This window comes from Saccostrea echinata, unplaced genomic scaffold (genome assembly GCF_033153115.1).
Source record: "Saccostrea echinata isolate AGI-Se365-2 ecotype Australia unplaced genomic scaffold, CSIRO_AGI_Sech_v1 ptg000014l, whole genome shotgun sequence".
Classification (NCBI taxonomy): Eukaryota; Metazoa; Mollusca; class Bivalvia; order Ostreida; family Ostreidae; genus Saccostrea; species Saccostrea echinata.
In genome coordinates, this window is record NW_026889763.1 from 15,921,673 (window position 1) to 15,939,540 (window position 17,868).

The 17,868-nt window shown below is 33.9% G+C and overlaps 2 protein-coding genes across 2 annotated transcripts; both read right to left on the reverse strand.

Moving 5' to 3' along the window:
• Positions 1-1,219: 1,219 nt before the first annotated feature.
• Positions 1,220-6,266, reverse strand: LOC133186822 (uncharacterized). The gene is made up of 3 exons (XM_061322164.1): positions 6,130-6,266; positions 2,557-2,739; positions 1,220-2,128 (listed from the first exon to the last, which is right to left on the reverse strand). The coding sequence occupies exons 1-3, from the start codon at positions 6,188-6,190 to the stop codon at positions 1,932-1,934; spliced, it is 441 nt and encodes a 146-aa protein (XP_061178148.1). The 5' UTR covers positions 6,191-6,266; the 3' UTR covers positions 1,220-1,931.
• A 63-nt stretch (positions 6,267-6,329) lies between these two features.
• LOC133186821 (uncharacterized) lies at positions 6,330-15,767 on the reverse strand. Its single transcript, XM_061322163.1, has 3 exons — positions 15,632-15,767; positions 15,234-15,395; positions 6,330-7,243 (listed from the first exon to the last, which is right to left on the reverse strand). Exons 1-3 carry the CDS (start codon positions 15,693-15,695, stop codon positions 7,026-7,028), a joined length of 444 nt encoding a protein of 147 aa, XP_061178147.1. The 5' UTR covers positions 15,696-15,767; the 3' UTR covers positions 6,330-7,025.
• Positions 15,768-17,868: the final 2,101 nt, after the last annotated feature.

Consider the following 17,868-nt stretch of genomic DNA (forward strand, 5'->3'; position numbering starts at 1 on the left):
ACGGAAGTACTCGAACGATTTAGAGTTCAATGAATTTGTAACGTACCTGTATTTAAATAGTAATAATGAATGATCAAAGCATGAATTTCTCTACAGTTTTGTTGTTCATCTCTTCGGCTTTTTTAACAAGAATATTAACCTACTTGTACCTTGAAAAATATACAAATATGCCAAGATCAATAAACACTAAACTTTAATTTGAAAATAACTGCCTTTACCTATAAAAGGATTTAAATCTAAAAATTCAGATTTTAATCTTCTTTTGCTCAAGTAAAAATAAATAATCTGTCCCTAGTCATCTTGGAAATAAATAATCTGTCATGCATTGCCATGGAAATAGATAATCTGACTCGAAACACCCCCCCCCCCCTCCCAATTTCCTATCAAGAAACGTTTTATATACAGCTGGCAAAAGTTCATCAATTTGTCCAGCTCGTGGAAATAAATCTCGGTCGAGATCCAGCTTGGCTCGCTATTTGGATACGGTGAAGGCGTCAGTACAAACCGAATCTCAGCCGAGATTTAAAATACTATCCAAAGATGCAACATTTATGCAATTTGGGTCTGATAGGACTTGCAGTTACTTGGAAATGGACTTATCAAAGAACTTTATTCACTCAACCAGAAAATGCAAGTCAAATCCAGCATCTGAAGCAAGTTTATGAGTGTTCATCCCTTGATGCATCATCCATGAAAATTTGGTCTTGTAGGCCTTGTAGTTTCTTGGTAATTGACCTGCTCCAAAAACTTTAACCTGGTCACTCATGCGGAAAATGTAGGTCAGATCCAGCATCCTAAGCAAGCCTGGTAGAGTGCATCTTCATATGTACCATCCATGCAAGACTGGACAATATAGGGCTTATAGTTACTTTGAAATACGAAATGAAAACACACTAGAAGCATCCTCCATTCATCTCTGATTAATACAGTGTATAGGGCATAGAAGTAATTGAAAAGAAATCTGCACCAAAACTTTAACTTGGGACACCAACGCCGAGGGTATTACATAAGCTCCCCCCAACTTCGTTGAGGTGAGCTAAAAAAACTAATTATCTACAAGCATGAAAAAGGTCCCAAAAACTAACTATGACAGAATGAGGAACAGAAGGGGGTAACACTATAATATGCCCCATCCATTTCATGGCAGGGCATAAAAAATAGTGTAATACAATAACATTTCTATTCTAATTCAGTGTCTTCTTAAGATATTACAAACAAGTCATGTTTTAATAAAATTTTATTCACATGTATATAAAATATTATAAATTGCATATATTAAAGATGACTTGATATGATCAAAGACATATTAACACATTTTAACAAAATAATTCATCAAAATACTATAATCATTTAAAAAATTCTATATGTGAATAAAAAGTTTCTGGAATGTAACATTGCATGATATGTAGTACAAAACAGAGTATACATAAATGAACATTGCTTCTGTAATGATGAGAATAGACGTAGGCACTATACTACTGACTTGTGTGAAGAAATAGATGATGCATCACAACCAGTCCGATAAAGTTTGTAAAAATGAAAACCTAATCAACCCATGAAAGTGACAAATATCGTAGATTTTATGTACAGAATGGCACACTCTTTCAAGTTTAAAGATTATACATAAAAGTCGAGGTGTCATGTGTATAAATGCTCCTGTTACATGAGCAGCACTTGATCAGATTGGGTGAACCACGTATTAGACTAAATCTGCAGATGGGTTAGATGATCAAAAGCCTTCACAACTCTCTGGGAGTCAAATTTAAATGCAACAAAAAATATCCCAGAAATTTTATTTGGCTGCATTTTATCCGCTCAATGTTAACTAGAGGAATATGTTCATCATGAGTATAACATTCTGTGATATGTAGAAAAATCTGTCTCTAATTAACAGTCTGTTATAGATGATTAACAAATGAACATTAGGACGGCTATCTCCGCAGAAACCATGATGCTGTAAGACATGTAACTAGAATCACGAAGATGTTTGGAAGCAATGACCGTCCACTGTTACAGTTGTCTGTACTACAAAGACACTGAATATAGAAGCTGCCGTCTCCTTCCACTGCTATACAACCATCGCTAGCTCCGGGCTTAATCAGACAAAACCGGGACGTCACTACTATCTCTGGTAACGTAAAAAATGACAACAATTAAACAAGAATTTTAATTCTTACTCTAATCATCAGAAAGTTTGTAAATCAGATTGCTGCTTCTTTTAATCTGTGGCATACCCCTGAAGTCAAACAACAAAGGATTTCTCTTTTTTTAAATGAAAAAAAAACTTTTTTCATTAAATACACAAATGACAGAGAGGGGGAGGCATCAATTTTCTTCTTGAGCAGAGTGATTTACCTCATCAGCAAAAAGTTGAATGACCTAAGTCCAATCAAAATATGTGTTAACCTACTGGGTCTGCATCAAAGTCATTACCTCTGGTTCTAAGAGAACTTACTGGTTTACACCAAAGTCATTACCTCTGGTTCTTAGAGAACCTACTGGGTCTACACCAAAGTCATTACCCTGGCACTTATGGGTCTACACCAAAATTTTTACCTCTGGCTCTTCCTGTGATGAACCCTGAGTCTAGAAGATGCATGATCGTTTTATATTTAACACAATGTGTGGCTTTCTCACTGCACTCTGCTTCTCCCACGACCTCCTTCCGACTGTCCGTGAAGGGATCGAGGCACACTGTGTCATCTTTTGATTGGCATTCATAACAGTTCAAACTTGATCCTAAATGATAAGAAGAATTCAACATATATTTTTCTATTATGTTTTATCTTAAGGACCCTCTCTACACTTCGCCCCAATTTCAGGGTACTTTTGTGTATTTAGCCTGACCCACCATTTGACAAAAAATAGAATACCCGGTAAATTGTAATCTTCACTGAATGACACAATTTAAAATGAATAGTATTCTAAACATTATATTAGACCAAGATAGAGTAGTTGAAAAATTCCTCTGCATGTATTTTCTCCATTTGAGTAAGCAAAAGCATTTTTCTTTATCATTACTTTTTTGTCTTTGAAGATTTTTCCTGGATAAAAATTAAAAAAGGCAAACTCCCTATACGAAAAATGAATTAGTAAACTTCAAAACATCCTCTTTTACACTATATAAAATTCTCAAAGTCCAAAAAACATTTTTCATCAGTGTTTTGACAGAGATTCCTTAACAGAGTTCAACACTAACGTTAGTCCATTAGTCTCAGACTACTAAATTTTCATTCGGACTAATAAAATCAACAAATACTTTTACTGGAAAACCCCCATGTATTTTTAGCTTTCTAATTTCTTAGCAGGTACTGTATACAGGGTTGTTTTCGCCCTTTCACACTTGCAAACAATTTTGTCCCATTTTAAATTTGCCCAGTCACAGTTCTGTTTAAGAAATTCTACTGTGTTCTTTGAATTCGCCCCATTTTAAATTTGCCCACCTGTGCGTAGGGCAAATGGGGCAAAAATAAAACTAGGGCAAGAATTCCCCTGTAAACAGTAGTTAGGTAATTCCGAGTCAATTTTTAATTTTAAAATGATTGATACAAAGTTAAACATTTTAGTGATCATGATTTAGTATGACGCATAAAAGAAAGATGTCAGACATTTTGGATGTAATGTAAAGAGAAAAGGAACAAGATCCAGGGTTCTCACTAGGATTTTGCTAACTTGAGTCCCAGGACTCAAGATTTCTGAGAAGGTTGCGTCCCAGCTAAATTTGATGCGTCCCAGAATAATTATGTTGAGTCTCAACTAAATTATTGCAGTATCCCTCCATCCAAACATATATATCAATAATAAATCTTTATCATTTTATCAGTTTGTTTACGCAATATTAACATATTCAAGTATATAAACTGGTAATGCATTCAAGCCATATTCTAAAATACACGCGTAATCAATTGCCATAAAAATTAACTTGGTGTTTATAAAGCTAAAATTAACTGTTGCATAATCAACTAGTACCCGAAAGTTGACTGTATACAATCACAGGTGTCATGTGCAATGAAGCGTAACTAATCCTGTCGGTCGTCTGCACTGGGTGAAATTCACGAGATAATCAAGCCGCATTGTGTATACAAGCAGTAATTATGGTTTCTACATGTAGATAACACTCAAGATTCAAAGGTGTGTGTTTTTTAAAAAAAAAAAAAAAAAAAAAAGCTGCAGTGTGTTTACAGCTGTCGGAGTTTGGCATGCGACATTATTATGACTATGGACTGATAAACATGAAGTATCTTAATTATTATCAATCCCTGTTTAAAAAAAAAGAGAAATAAGTGCAAGAAAAGTTATTTCTTGGATGAACTTTATGATAGTTACAGGAAGGTTTCGATTAAATATTTCTTTGACAAATCCCAACAAGTAAATTCCCCGTTTTTGAAATTACCCGAATTTTCTCGCTAATGAGCACGCGTCCGATCATGAGTCCGCGGACGCATCGTTTTTAAGAACCTTGCGTCCCAATTAATTTTGCTGCGTCTAGGACGCAGATTCTTGCGTTAATGAGAACCCTGCAAGATCGGGAATACGATTGTACTTTGTACTCTGATCGCCAAATTTCGACAAATCTATGGAATAAAACTCTTCACATAAATGCTTTGTTTAATTCAAATAAGTATAAAAAGTACATTGTCATGTTTATTTTTTAAATTAGTCACCCCAGTCGTCCAATCCCCTTTCACAGCTCCCACTCCCTATCTGGCAATTCCTGCCACAATTAATTTAAGGGGGAAGTCTCTTTAAACAGATAATTAATGTACATTGTACAAAGTCTCAAATCTCAAAACAGCACCTTTCTGCTCCTGTCATTCATCGACAGATTAAGTACCTAGTTACAACCTAGGTATCCCTCTTAAATAGGACAAAATGTATTCAGTAATTCTGATTACCTTTCAAATTTTTAAACAAAATTTTCTGTGATGAAGAAAATATTTTTTTGCACTAGACTGTCTAGAGGGATGTTTTTATGCCATTCAATGAAGAGAGATGTAAAGCTCACTACTAACAGTGGAATTGTGCTAAACCCAGTGGTTGGGAAGGGCTTGCACCATAGTTGCACTGAAGTGAAAAATGGCGAATTAAATCAATCAATTGTGGTGCCAAAGTGCACACTCAATTTTTAGCAATGTTAGTCGGAAATATCTTGCGAACGACTTTCTTACTTGTTTTACTTTCTTTTTAAATGCAGTCAATTTGAAAACAATAGATCTCATTTGGTACACCCCATCAAAAACTGCTTTTGGTTATATGAAGCACCTGCATTATGTACATTACCTTAGAGCACTCATTTCTAAGATGGTGCTCAATCCAAATTTTGATGTTATTTAATCCAAAATATGGGTAAATTATATTTTATGCAGGTTCCTTTAAATTTGCTGCATTGCATATGTGAAAAATTAGATTCGATTAATAAAAACATGTTTTCTTTCGTATTTGCTATTTGTCATTTTGGTTTTTTTTTTTTAATGGCCCTTTAGAATATATTGATGGCCCATTCATTTTGAAAATGGCCCATTAAAAATTTTGATGTTTGAACCATAGTCCCATTGACCTTTTTGGCCTTCCCAATCACTGTAAACCTCTTCAAGACTCCTTTCCACTTGCGGATTATACTGCCCTTCTCAAAAGTACCCCAAAAAAAAATCCAAGGGAAAAAGTACTGGAAAATGGGAATTTGGGGACTTGGCAATTTTAAAATTTCAAATGCACGATACTAAATACCTATATATCATCATCATAGTACCTCTTAGGCGTTCCATTAGTCAATGTTTTATGTCATCTTTGTAATATATTCAATTCTTAAAAATACTGCGTTTTGCTATAGGTCTACTAGGTTACTTCCGGTATTTTAACATACAACTTAATTCTTTTCTAATCGTCATTTTAACCCCCAAAAATGCATAAAAATGTAGTTTAGTCAAAAATTCATGTATTACAACAGAGAATTTGCATATATGTCCAGTAAAGATATATTCAAAAGTGTCACGATATAAACAAATGTATAAACAAATGTAGTACACTACAGGTATTTTGATGTAAATAATGAGTCATTCTGTCAGGTATATTCAGCTCAAATCGTAAAAACATACGATAATATGGATTGAAGGAGATTTCTATACATACCATACGATATCAGATAGGACAAACTTAACAAACATAACCACATCGCTCCGGAATGTGGCATTTTCAATTTTACAGGATTTTGAACGCTGTTTGTCGCACCTGTCCACAGCGCCACCTTCTTAAAAACATAATTGCCAAAACGAGAAGCATGGAATGATTTTTTCCGGAATCATGATAGGGGAAGAAAAAAAAGTCATACGGTCACTTCTATTGTTTTATTTTTTGAGAATTACACATCATTTTAATTGAAATATAAGTTTTACGTTTTACAATCCTTAAAAAAATGCTTTAATAAGATAAAATAAAAGAGATAACCTTTTTTTTCAGATCAACATCACATGTTATATGTTCAGTTTCAGATATGTTGATAGATTACAAACCGAACTGAAACATTTCTTACAAAAAAATACTAGAATGTTACGCAAAACAGGCTTGTAGTGGGTTCCCCTCCGGCCCCCACTTTTTCCGATAACAATGATTTTTTCGGCAATATCTTGTTTATCCCCCCCCCCCCCCAAACGATGCTACGTTACGTTATTCTTTTTTTACACGGTTATATCATGCATGTCCTTGACATCGTCATCTGTCAGCTGACTAAATACTCGATATGTGTATATAATATCATATAAGCCCTACTTATTAAATTTCACATGCAGACTTAAAATTTGAACAACAATCAGTCATCATGGTCATTGGAAGCACTTCAAATTACACTGATACATAATATATGCGTAGAAAATAATTCCCATCATTTGGAATATTTCACTCATCACTCGCTGTAACACTGATATGCACATACAAACTCCTTTCGTTACAATAATTTTCAGCTGCCGTATATATACATTGATGTAAATATAATTAAGGCACATTTCCCCAGAACAACGAAGTACTCCAAATCAAGATCCCCTAATCCAGCTAAAAATAAAGAATGTGAATAACACTTGAAGCCCCACGATGACGAGTGTTCGGTTGGAATTCTTGTTGGCAGAGTTACACCAGTGACTGTAGCAGTAACAGCGCCTGATATATCCTTGATCCGCCGACTTTGTGTAACACCCCTCGTCCAGTTTGTAGTTCATGTATTGGATACAGTATTTCGAGATGACCGTCACATCTAAAGAAGAAAACAAAACCTATATGAAAATTAAATTTATATTGACCGTCCACAAATCACTCATTTCACTCGGATTGCGAAGTCGAATAATCGAGGACTTTAATTGAGCGCTAGTCGAATTAAGCACATATACTTCGTAATGGATACAGATTTTCTGCATATACGATATGCCTGACGCCACAATAGCCGTATGTTACAACGCCAAATTTCATAACAACGCAAAATGTAATAACTGGGGTTATTATATTTTGCGTTTTTACGTTTTGCGTCGAGATCATGTAAAAACGCAAAATGTAGAAACAGACTTTTTAGGATTATTACATTTTGCGTTATTACATTTTACGCCAAGCTCAACGCAGAATATAATATCGCAAAATGTGATTAAAGATTTTTGGATTATTAAATTTTGCGTTATTACATTTTTCGCCGAGATCAACGCAGAATATAATAACGCAAAATGTGGTAACATGATTTTTGGATTACATGTATTACATTTTGCGTCATTATATTACATTAACGCAAAATGTAATAACGTACTTTTTGATTGTTGCATTTTGCGTTACTTAACTTTTGCGTTGAGGACAACGCAAATTGTAATAAAAGAAAAGGTAATAACACGAGATGTAATAACGCTTTTTTTTGTACCGTGTTCAACGCAAAACATCACAAAATTGATTTAAACATATAATTTATATTATAAAATATGAAAAGGTATTGTGCTGAAGTGGATGGGTCGGTAAGGGGTATGAAATGCATTTAAGTTCCTTCATATAATTTTTTATGTATGTACAGGTTAGACAAAAACACGAATATTAGATAATATGTGTCTTCAGACAATAATACGAATCTTACATGAAATGTCAAATCGTGAACTTTAAAGTTGCATATTTCAGTATGAAATTAAAAAAAAAAAAATTCCATCGCCCAAGAGAGCTAGCAAACGATGGTTGCGACTTGCGACGTTTGGGGTCAGCTGCTGTGCTATTTTTAAGCTTGCCAGATGTTGCAACTTGTCATGTACATAGGCGTTGGAACAGAAGGAGGTGATGTGGGGCCTCTCATTTATTCTAAAAACTTTCATAACATTTTTGTCTCTCTCACTTTTAACACGAAAGGTACTGTAACATTAATTAAAAGAAGGTAAGACCTTCTTCTCCATTTTAATGTACCTCATATCCTTAAATTGTATGAAAACATATATATATCTTAATTGTCAATAAAACCCTTCCCCGCTATATTTAAACCTACCAGTACAAATAAATAGATTTTTGTTAAATTGCATGCAGGTGCCTCTCAAAAAGTAAAATCAAACTGATACACAGATCAACGAAATTACCCCCCCCCCCTACAAACACACGCAAGCGCGCTTCTAATTTGCAACACCTATGTAATGAATATCAACTGCTTTTTAATGACTAATGAAATCAATATACCTAGTATGATGAATTCAGTTTTAAATCCTTTCAATGTAAGAATTTATTTAGTATAAATTTATTTTTTTCTTTCCGTTTCTTTTCTTGATCCACTTTAAATTGAAAATTATTATCAACCTTACTGACCAAAAGGTGTATTACATATTGCGTTGTTGCATTTTACTAAATCTCGACGGAAAATGTAATAATCCAAAAATTAATCTTGGCACAAAATATTATAACGCAAAATGTAATTACACTTAAAGTATGTTATTACATTTTGCGTTGATCCTGACGCAAAATGTAATAATCCGGGTTTATTACATTTTGCGTTGTTATTGCATATCGCGTTGTAACAGGCGTATCATCTTTCAGGGCTGATGTGGATCTACAGGGCTGATACGGATATGTAGATTAAACCTTAGAAAACAGTACTTAACGCCATTTAAAGGTGTCTACCTGCAGCTAAAAAATGAAGGACCCATGACTGTTAAACATGCAGTTATTTAAAGTGTTCTTATTATCAACACATAAAAAAGCTTGCAATAATTTTAGCCATGAAATTAATTCATATATTAGACACTATTATAGAAATATTAATGTACACATGCATATCTACCCCCCCCCCCCAATTAATTGCCTGACGCCACGTGCGTCAGGCAGTATAAGGATTAATATTTCAGGGATCCGAAACTAAGCGATCATTCTTAATGAACTAGATTTTCTTCAAGCTGATTTACATCGGAATTTGTTACCTGCATTTAAACAAATACAGTTTGCAGAAGAAAGAATCATATAACTGATTCAAAATAATGACGTGTTTAATTCCTTCAATTTTTTTGCATGCACATGTTTATTCTTTGCAATTCTTTGTACGAACATGTCCGTGTAACATTTTTTCTGCGTTTCTAAACTACTGGATCAGTCCATTTGCCTTCTACAAAAGGGGTGACACAATCATTTCGCGCCAAGTGTCACATGTAAATTATCTTCGCGCCTTTTTCTTGGGTTGTTCTATTGAATGGGTGTGATAACTTCTATGGAAATAAAGTTTATTCTTTTAACATGATTCTTAAGCTCCAAATTTTTTATTAACAGTAAATTTTATCTCATTTTTTTAAGAGAACACATTGTATATGGACGAGCAACACTAAAGCAATGAATTTGCTGATTATTCTTACTATTTATTCCATAAGTGGACTAGTCTAATCATAAACAAACTCCCTCCATCCAGTAAATGGGACATCCCTTCTTGATTCTGTTTTCCACCTAGCCTTTCTTTCAACATTACATTTATTAATAATGTACGTTATTAGGTAAGGGTTTTTTTTAAAAAAGCTTAGAAAGTCAGCGAGTAGCATATTATTTCATGCTTTGTGAGGAACAAGGGTTTCCTTTTAATGCAGTGACAAGAGTGTAGGTCAGTACCCGTAGCGGAATGGGCTTCACTCCCGTAAGGTTCTAAGTAAAGAATCGGCAAAATGAAGAAGACATCAAGATCTGTACTGGTTTTTTCATTTCATAAAAAAGCACATTATTTTAATTATGAGAAAGGTCCTGAAATCGATTGAAAAGAAAAACTAACAATTTCAAAACTGTATATAAAGATGTATTTTAAGCTCATTTATAATACATGTATATAGTAAGACCATCATCGCGTGAGTTTTGTCCGGGGGGGGGGGGTATTAGTATCTTGTTTTGCGCTAGCTATAAACATGATAAAGTGTACAGGTTATTTACTTTGATTTCTAGAGTAGCATTGAAGCATTTTTGTCTCAAACACTTCAAGACAACTTTCCCAGTTAAAACTGTTCATAATTTACTTCGTCGTCGAGAACGACGGAAAACAGACCAGTCTATAAATAGAGGCCGTCTCATCAATCTATCACTGACCATGAAGAAGTGCGCCATCTAGTAAGAGAGTACATGTAATATGAATTTCTTTAAAACGAATCATCTAACTATCAGTGGCGGATCCAGGAATTTCATAACGGGAGGGCGCAGTAGAAGGCATGGGCCGGGTCTGGGGGGCTGTATTGAAACCCCAGTGGGTCCAGAGCAAAGCTCTGATTCGCCCCTGGAAGCTGACGAATTCTTACAAATAAGAGGTGTTTTTTCCTATATTTTAGGATAATGAACATATAAGTTCTACATACAAAAAATTCAAACGGGGGGGGGGGGGGGGGCGCACGCCCGGCGCGCCTGTGCTGGATCCGCCTTTGATTGCTAGCGCTCTCGAGCGCTAGCAACTACGTTAGTCTATATTTCTGGAATACGCATGCTCGACTTCACGGTCGGGCATTCTGGGAAGACTACTGAAGATAGACTGTACGATGATAATTTCGTTTTATCGTAAAAAATTGATATGATCCGAATTCTGAATTTCTTAATTAAATGTCTAACCTATGATTAAAAGTACAAGAAAATTTGGGTCATATAATGCCAAGATTGTAGAGATCAACCGGTAAAACCTAGCTTTCCTTAAAGCTTACCATGTACACTACCTTCCTAGATAATTCCGGCAAGCTCAGAAAAAAAACCCCAGGAAATCTTTCAGAGTTTGTCGGAAAGACACGAGAAGCGATTAATACAATGCAGTAGCACTGATATAATTATAATTCTTTAATTTTTCATTATTTGACGGAAGAGCCCGAGTAATGATCCGACTGTTATTACTAGCGCCCTCGAGCTCTAGCAACTACGTTAGTCTTTTTTACTGGAATACGTATGCTCGACATCACGGTAGGGCATTCTGGGAATACTACTGTAGATAAACGGTACCATGTCAATTTCGTTTTTTAATCTGAAAATACATATGATCAGAAGTTTCGTGTTTTGTTGTCTAATCTTAAATAAATGTACAAAAGGTAACAGTTAATGCCAAAACTGTACAGATCAGTTATAATTTCTAAAATTATAATTAAAAACACTAGCTATTTTTAACTATCTTCCTGGATCTTTCCGGCAAGCTCGGAATAACAACCTCGATCGGATATGTTTTCCGAGCTTCCCGGAAAGGCCCGGAAGGATGCGATTGCTACAAAACATACCACACTGGAATATTTTTAAACTAGGTGTTCATTGGTTCAACTTATCTCTTATTTTTCACTACAGAATGCTTAAAGCACAGTTAATGATTCATGCCATTGCCAATGTGAAAACCCACTCAAGTTCATTATTGTAATGTTTTTTGACTTTGGGTATCCCGAATTTAATCCAACAATAGCCTTTTTTATAAATAGTCTGATGAATATTCTGTATTAAACACTGAATAGCTGATACATTCACCATTCTGAATTAAGACACATCCCCCCCCCCCAACACTACCCCAGTGTACCACTGTGTCTTCCTATTAATAATTAGGGACGACCATTTGGTTCTGAAGGGGGGCTGGCAGATTTTTGGAAATAAATAATCTGTCCTCAAAAAAGTTGAAAATAAATAACTGCCTTTCCACGACCGGCAAGAAAATAAATAATCTGTCATTGACTATAAATGCCACTTAACCCCCCACCCCCACCCCCGGTCCCTCTTTGAACTTTTTCTTTTGTTTTTGTTTTTTCCTTTGTTTTTGTCAAACTTTTTCAGTGAAGAAGAAAATAAATAATCTGTCCTTGATCATCTTGAAAATAAATAATCTGTCCTTGACTGGCACGAAAATAAATAATCTGACTCGAAAGTTGCCAGACCCTCCACCCGACCCCCTCCTCAGAATCAAATGGTGGTCCCCTTAATCGATTCAGCAAAATCCAATAATTCAGATATCTAATTCTGTGGTTTATGATAGCTACAGCGCTAGCTCAACTATCTTTTTAAAAGATAAGCTTGTTATAATCTACGCTGTAGCGCACTTGCAGTTTCATCCCAAAGTAACTAATCAGCCCGTGGGCTAACTAATAAATGACCAAATAGTGGCATGTCTCAGATATTCGTTAATCTGTAGTATTTGGTTATGAAATTTGAGAAAGTCAACTGTACATCTTGTATAATGAAGTATAGCAACTATGTCGCTCCTTGATGACGGAAACGTTTAGCGCCTCTCCTGCATATACGTTCCATAGATATTGATTGCTTTTTGAAAAGCTATTACTTGTTGTACGCTTAAGGATGCTCTTAACACTGCTCCATGAAGAGTTCTAATTACCTGGTAGATTTATGCAGTTAGAGTGATCTGCCCTTTGATGAACAAAGGAAGAAGTGAAAATCTACAGTAAGTGACATGATTTGAAGTAGATTATTGTATTCTTAACATTACATTAGACCAAGATAAAGTAATTAAAACATTATATGTATGTATGCTTTGGTCTGAATTTGATAATAACGATTCATTACGCATTCATGTGAAAATGGATATTTTGTTTCCGGGGGGGGGGGGTGAAAATATTTTCCATTGATTTTTTTTTTATGAAAAACTTAAGTTTTACCAAAATTATAGAGTCATCTGTCTTTGTTTTCTGAAATAAATTACATTTTGTGAAAATTCATATAAATATCTATATAAATATGAAAAATCATTCAAATATATTAACTTTAAAAAGTTGACTTGGAGGTAGGCGGCATAACAATATTATCGTTCGTTGTTCTTAAAATAATTTTATCTACATCAGAGGAGGATCTAAGCTTTGACACCAACAGACTAGCTGAAGAAAAAAAATCTCTCAATTTATTAACTTGGCTTTAGAATTACTATTTAATAGCACATTTTTAACGAATAACCGAGTAAATAAATATAAAGTCGATGGTCAGTATGACCGAGCGATAGTCGAGTACTCGAATACTCTTTGACATTTTTAATCAATGCACATTAAGGGGCAGGTGCGCGTTGCTACAAATCAATTAGAATGATCTCGCGACGTGCTATCATTATGTGCACAATGTACGTGAAAGTTTTATACTGCTTATATTAGTGAGAACACTGATGTTTCTTGAATTACTTTTTTTTATTTGAAAACAAACTTTATAATAGTTAATGAGAAATAGTATAATTTAAAATTTAAAGAAATTTTTTTCAAATTTCTTAGTTTGATGAAATATTTTTATATGTTTAGTGAATGTCTTTTATTTTCATATTTGGCACTGAAATACGTGTGCATGGAGTTTAATTTCCTAAAGCCTACATCTCTCTCTCTCTCTCTCTCTCTCTCTCTCTCTCTGAAACTTTAGCGCATAAAATTCAGCGGGACTACACTGGTTAAGCGCATTTCCAACATAAGATACGACTTTTCAATCTATACAATCAAATGAATATTTATTTATTTATCTTTTTTATTTTTTCAGCATCCACAGTTGCATTTTAATTTTTAAAATTACTTTTATAAAAAAAAAAAAAAAAAAAGAGAGAGACCTATTATTCGATTTACCTCAATGATCACAACGAGTTCGTGTGTACCCAAAACACAGTCCTTGAACTGACAAACGCCCTTCCCTTTGAGATAAGTTAAGTGTTAAGCTATGATATGACAGGATTAAATACATTAATCACCTGATAAATAAAAATATGTGGCTTCAAGGGAGACAAGTGCCAAAACAACAATCGGTCCTATATTCATGAATTTTATCATATACAAAGAGATATCAAGTCTATAATTATATATCAGATAGATATCAATCTATTTATAGAACAACCTCATGCATCACACCTCCAAATACCACATTCTATCGCAAAGGGATTAATATGTTAGGGACCTTTTTGATCCACTGTCTATCAGTCCTCTATGGCACTGTCTAATACTAGTACACGATTCTCAAATGAGTAATAAATTGTAAGGAAGTTCTGAACTAGTTTTCAAAAACAATGGTTTAACAATCTGTAAAGAAAATGAATAAAAATAATAATTAAAAAAAAAGAGTATACAAATTAATAAAGTTTTAAAATTTATATATAAATTGATGAATAAAATCATTAATTTTAATTAATAATGTAGCAGACTTTAACTATACATGCATTAATACTAGTATGTCAATGCTTAAGTCATGAATTAATGAAGTTAAGTAAATTCGGTATGACACCAAATCGATCAGAGTCAAGAAATATTGCTCAAAATTTTCTTCAAATAATTTTTTTTAAAACAAATCCTTTCCTGTGATATTTGAAATATTACATGAATTAGATTAGATCTGTAACCAGAAAGAAGAAAACGTGGACTGGATATAGCATTTAGAAATCATATGATCGTTAACGCAAATATTTGTTTGCATGAATTATAGTTCATCCAACTGACGCAAAACAAACACTGAGTACTTGATGCAGTTCTAACGCACGAAATTTACCTAATAAATCCCTCACCCAGCCACTTTTCATGTCCCTAAAACTTGGTTTTTACAAAACGTTCGAGATAAGGGTATAAAATTTTTACCTGTTGGGTTTTCTTTCAAATAATCAATTTTTGCGCGTGCAGAAATTTCCGTATTTTGCCTAGATAGGATAACTATTTATATAAGTAATTTTTTCCCTTATTATTATTATTATTATTATTATTATTATTATTATTATTATTTTAATTTTTTTTTTTACAAAGTATATTTTACAGATATAGAATCAAAGACGAGCAGAAATTAAAATATATAAATATACTTACACTTGTACCTGAGCCACTGATCGTGTATGTATACCCGGGTTTTAGTTTTCATACAACCCGTACAGTTATACATCTTTTTCTCGGCATTAGCACAGAATTCCCGGGCCCCTTGATTGAACACATTACATTGGTAACAGTTGATGGTGCCGCCTATTGTACATTCTGAAATATGAAATGAAATTTTATTATATTTGAATTAACCGAGCCGGGCGGTGAAGGAAAAAGGATCCCAAAAGTTATTTTACAGCTTTAGACAGACATTAATTAAATGAAAGGAAAAAAAAGAAAATTGATTTGGAAAAAGATAATTAATTGAATTAAAAGGAGGGAGAAAGGATCAACCAATTTAAAAAAAAAAAGGCAAGAAAACGCATATTTAGATTAGCAAAATAACTTACCGGCAAAAGTAAATAGTGTACATCCTATAAAAAGAGTAATCCAGGAGATTCGAACCGAATTCATTTCCTTTAAATGATTTCAAAATTTGTTTTTCATGCCTCTGAAATTACGATAACACACACCATCCAATATCACGTTCCGTCGTTCTCGTGCGCATCTCGGAGCGCAGGGTGTAGTGCCTGATGTCACCTGTACAAGTATGGTGCATAAAAGATGACATTAATTACGTGAAAACGATTATTAATTTCATTAAGGGATACAGTGGTTAGGCGAAAGTGTATAGTTTATGAGTATCTCTATAATATAAAGCATCTTGTGTACAGTGTATGTATACAGTCACATATAAAATATCCTATGCCTTCAAGATTCTGTTGTCGGTCGTGGGTACTTTTTTGGTTGGCTAAGATGATATCAAGGTCCTCACTTGGTTTCTAGAAAGGAAGGAGTGCGGGGGGGGGGGGGTCTATGAGGGATATCTGTCCTCTAAGCAAGATTTATATTTGTATAAATAGTTGTCATTTTTGGTGAGTTTGGTACACTCTAAAGACTTTTTTCAAATATAAATAATCAAACTTTCGCAGAGGAAGATGGCGACAGCTTGTTGAAGCCTTATGTCCCATAGGGGACGAAGAGAATAAGTAAGTAAGTAAACTTTAGCAGAATAACATTAAACAATTGAACATTACTTTAAAAGAATTGCTTTACAAGTTTTTTTTTTTTTTTTTAAAAATTAATTATTATTTAAGGTTTGTGATCCCCCCCCTTTTCTTCCTTCGATAGCATTGGAATAACTTGAATATATGCTTTGGTAAAAATGAGAAAGAAAAGTTTTTATACATATAGATTTTACTCTAAAGTATAGCTCATTTTTCATCCAAACAGACTTTTTTTTCCTAAGGAAAACTGTTTCATTTACCATTCTGTATATCTTTATGTGTCTTCTGAATATCACAGTCTTTATCCCGGTATCTAGTTCATATTCAATTTTTTTTTTCTAAAATGTTTCGGAGAAACTAAGTGTGTGTGAAATGATACGTATGCCCGAACGTTGTCCCCTACTAACTGATCAATACCGTGACTAATCAATGAAAATTCGGTTATCTCGGGGCTTATTTCCTCCTCGTAATAATTAAACGAAAACAAACTCCGAATTTTCCTTTAACAGAAGCTGGTAAATGTTCGGATTGATACTGTTAATTGTTGGCATCAAGAAATATAGACATTCAATTACTGTTTATAGACAGTTGTCCAACATGAAACCATTGCTGATGCAATATATTTTCTGTTAAGTACAGTGTTTATTTTGCCTTGGTTCCCGATATCACTTCGGCTCTTATCATTATTTATCGACGTATCTGGTTGCGTCACTATTTACCAAAAAAAATACCAATGTTGCCTAGAAAAGTTGTACAGGTCAATTCCCCTGTTGACATGCAATGAATAATTAGTGAAGTCATGAAAAACTCCCTTAGTTTTTAAAATATTATTGAATAGAAATTCTTAAAATAAAAAGTGTATGTACGTATATGACTATGCGTCGATTTTTTAATGCCTCTTCTATAGATATTTCGGCTAATATAAGATTCTATATTCATCAAATATCCTTTATTAATGACTCTTTAGGTAATGAGGAGTCTTGATTCAGTTCTTGTTTAATGACTCTTTAGGTAATGAGGAGTCTTGATTCAGTTCTTGTTTAGTGACTCTTTAGATAATGAGGAGTCTTGATTCAGTTCTTGTTTAATGACTCTTTAGGTAATGAAGAGTCTTGATTCAGTTCTTGTTTAATGACTCTTTAGGTAATGAGGAGTCTCGATTCAGTTCTTGTTTAACGACTCTTTAGATAATGAGGAGTCTCGATTCAGTTCTTGTTTAACGACTCTTTAGGTAATGAGGAGTCTCGATTCAGTTCTTGTTTAACGACTCTTTAGGTAATGAGGAGTCTCGATTCAGTTCTTGTTTAAGGACTCTTTAGGTAATGAGGAGTCTTGATTCAGTTCTTGTTTGATGACTCTTTAGGTAATGAGGAGTCTTGATTCAGTTCTTGCATACAGACAAGTTTCCTGTTTGATCTTTGAAATTCATGCGATTTCTTTCTTCAGGAAATTTTCACGGAAATTCAATAAATTTCTTGGAGAGTGTTCTTTATTAGTCAAGTGATATTTTTTATTACAAATATTTTACAACCACTTCTTTCTAGAATGTATCTCCTTTTTTTAAAAAAAAAAAATAAATT

What these genes read in the sequence shown, in the direction of transcription:
- LOC133186821 (XM_061322163.1), bottom strand. Translation starts at nt 15,695, where the DNA reads ATGAATTCGGTTCGAATCTCCTGGATTACTCTTTTTATAGGATGTACA. An exon ending in TACACTATTTACTTTTGCCG is followed by an intron (nt 15,396 to 15,631) that starts GTAAGTTATTTT and finishes TTCATATTTCAG; the next exon opens with AATGTACAATAGGCGGCACC. An exon ending in TCAGTGGCTCAGGTACAAGT is followed by an intron (nt 7,244 to 15,233) that starts GTAAGTATATTT and finishes TTTCTTCTTTAG; the next exon opens with ATGTGACGGTCATCTCGAAA.
- LOC133186822 (XM_061322164.1), bottom strand. Translation starts at nt 6,190, where the DNA reads ATGCCACATTCCGGAGCGATGTGGTTATGTTTGTTAAGTTTGTCCTAT. An exon ending in GTCCTATCTGATATCGTATG is followed by an intron (nt 2,740 to 6,129) that starts GTATGTATAGAA and finishes CTTATCATTTAG; the next exon opens with GATCAAGTTTGAACTGTTAT. An exon ending in CATCACAGGAAGAGCCAGAG is followed by an intron (nt 2,129 to 2,556) that starts GTAAAAATTTTG and finishes TTACGTTACCAG; the next exon opens with AGATAGTAGTGACGTCCCGG.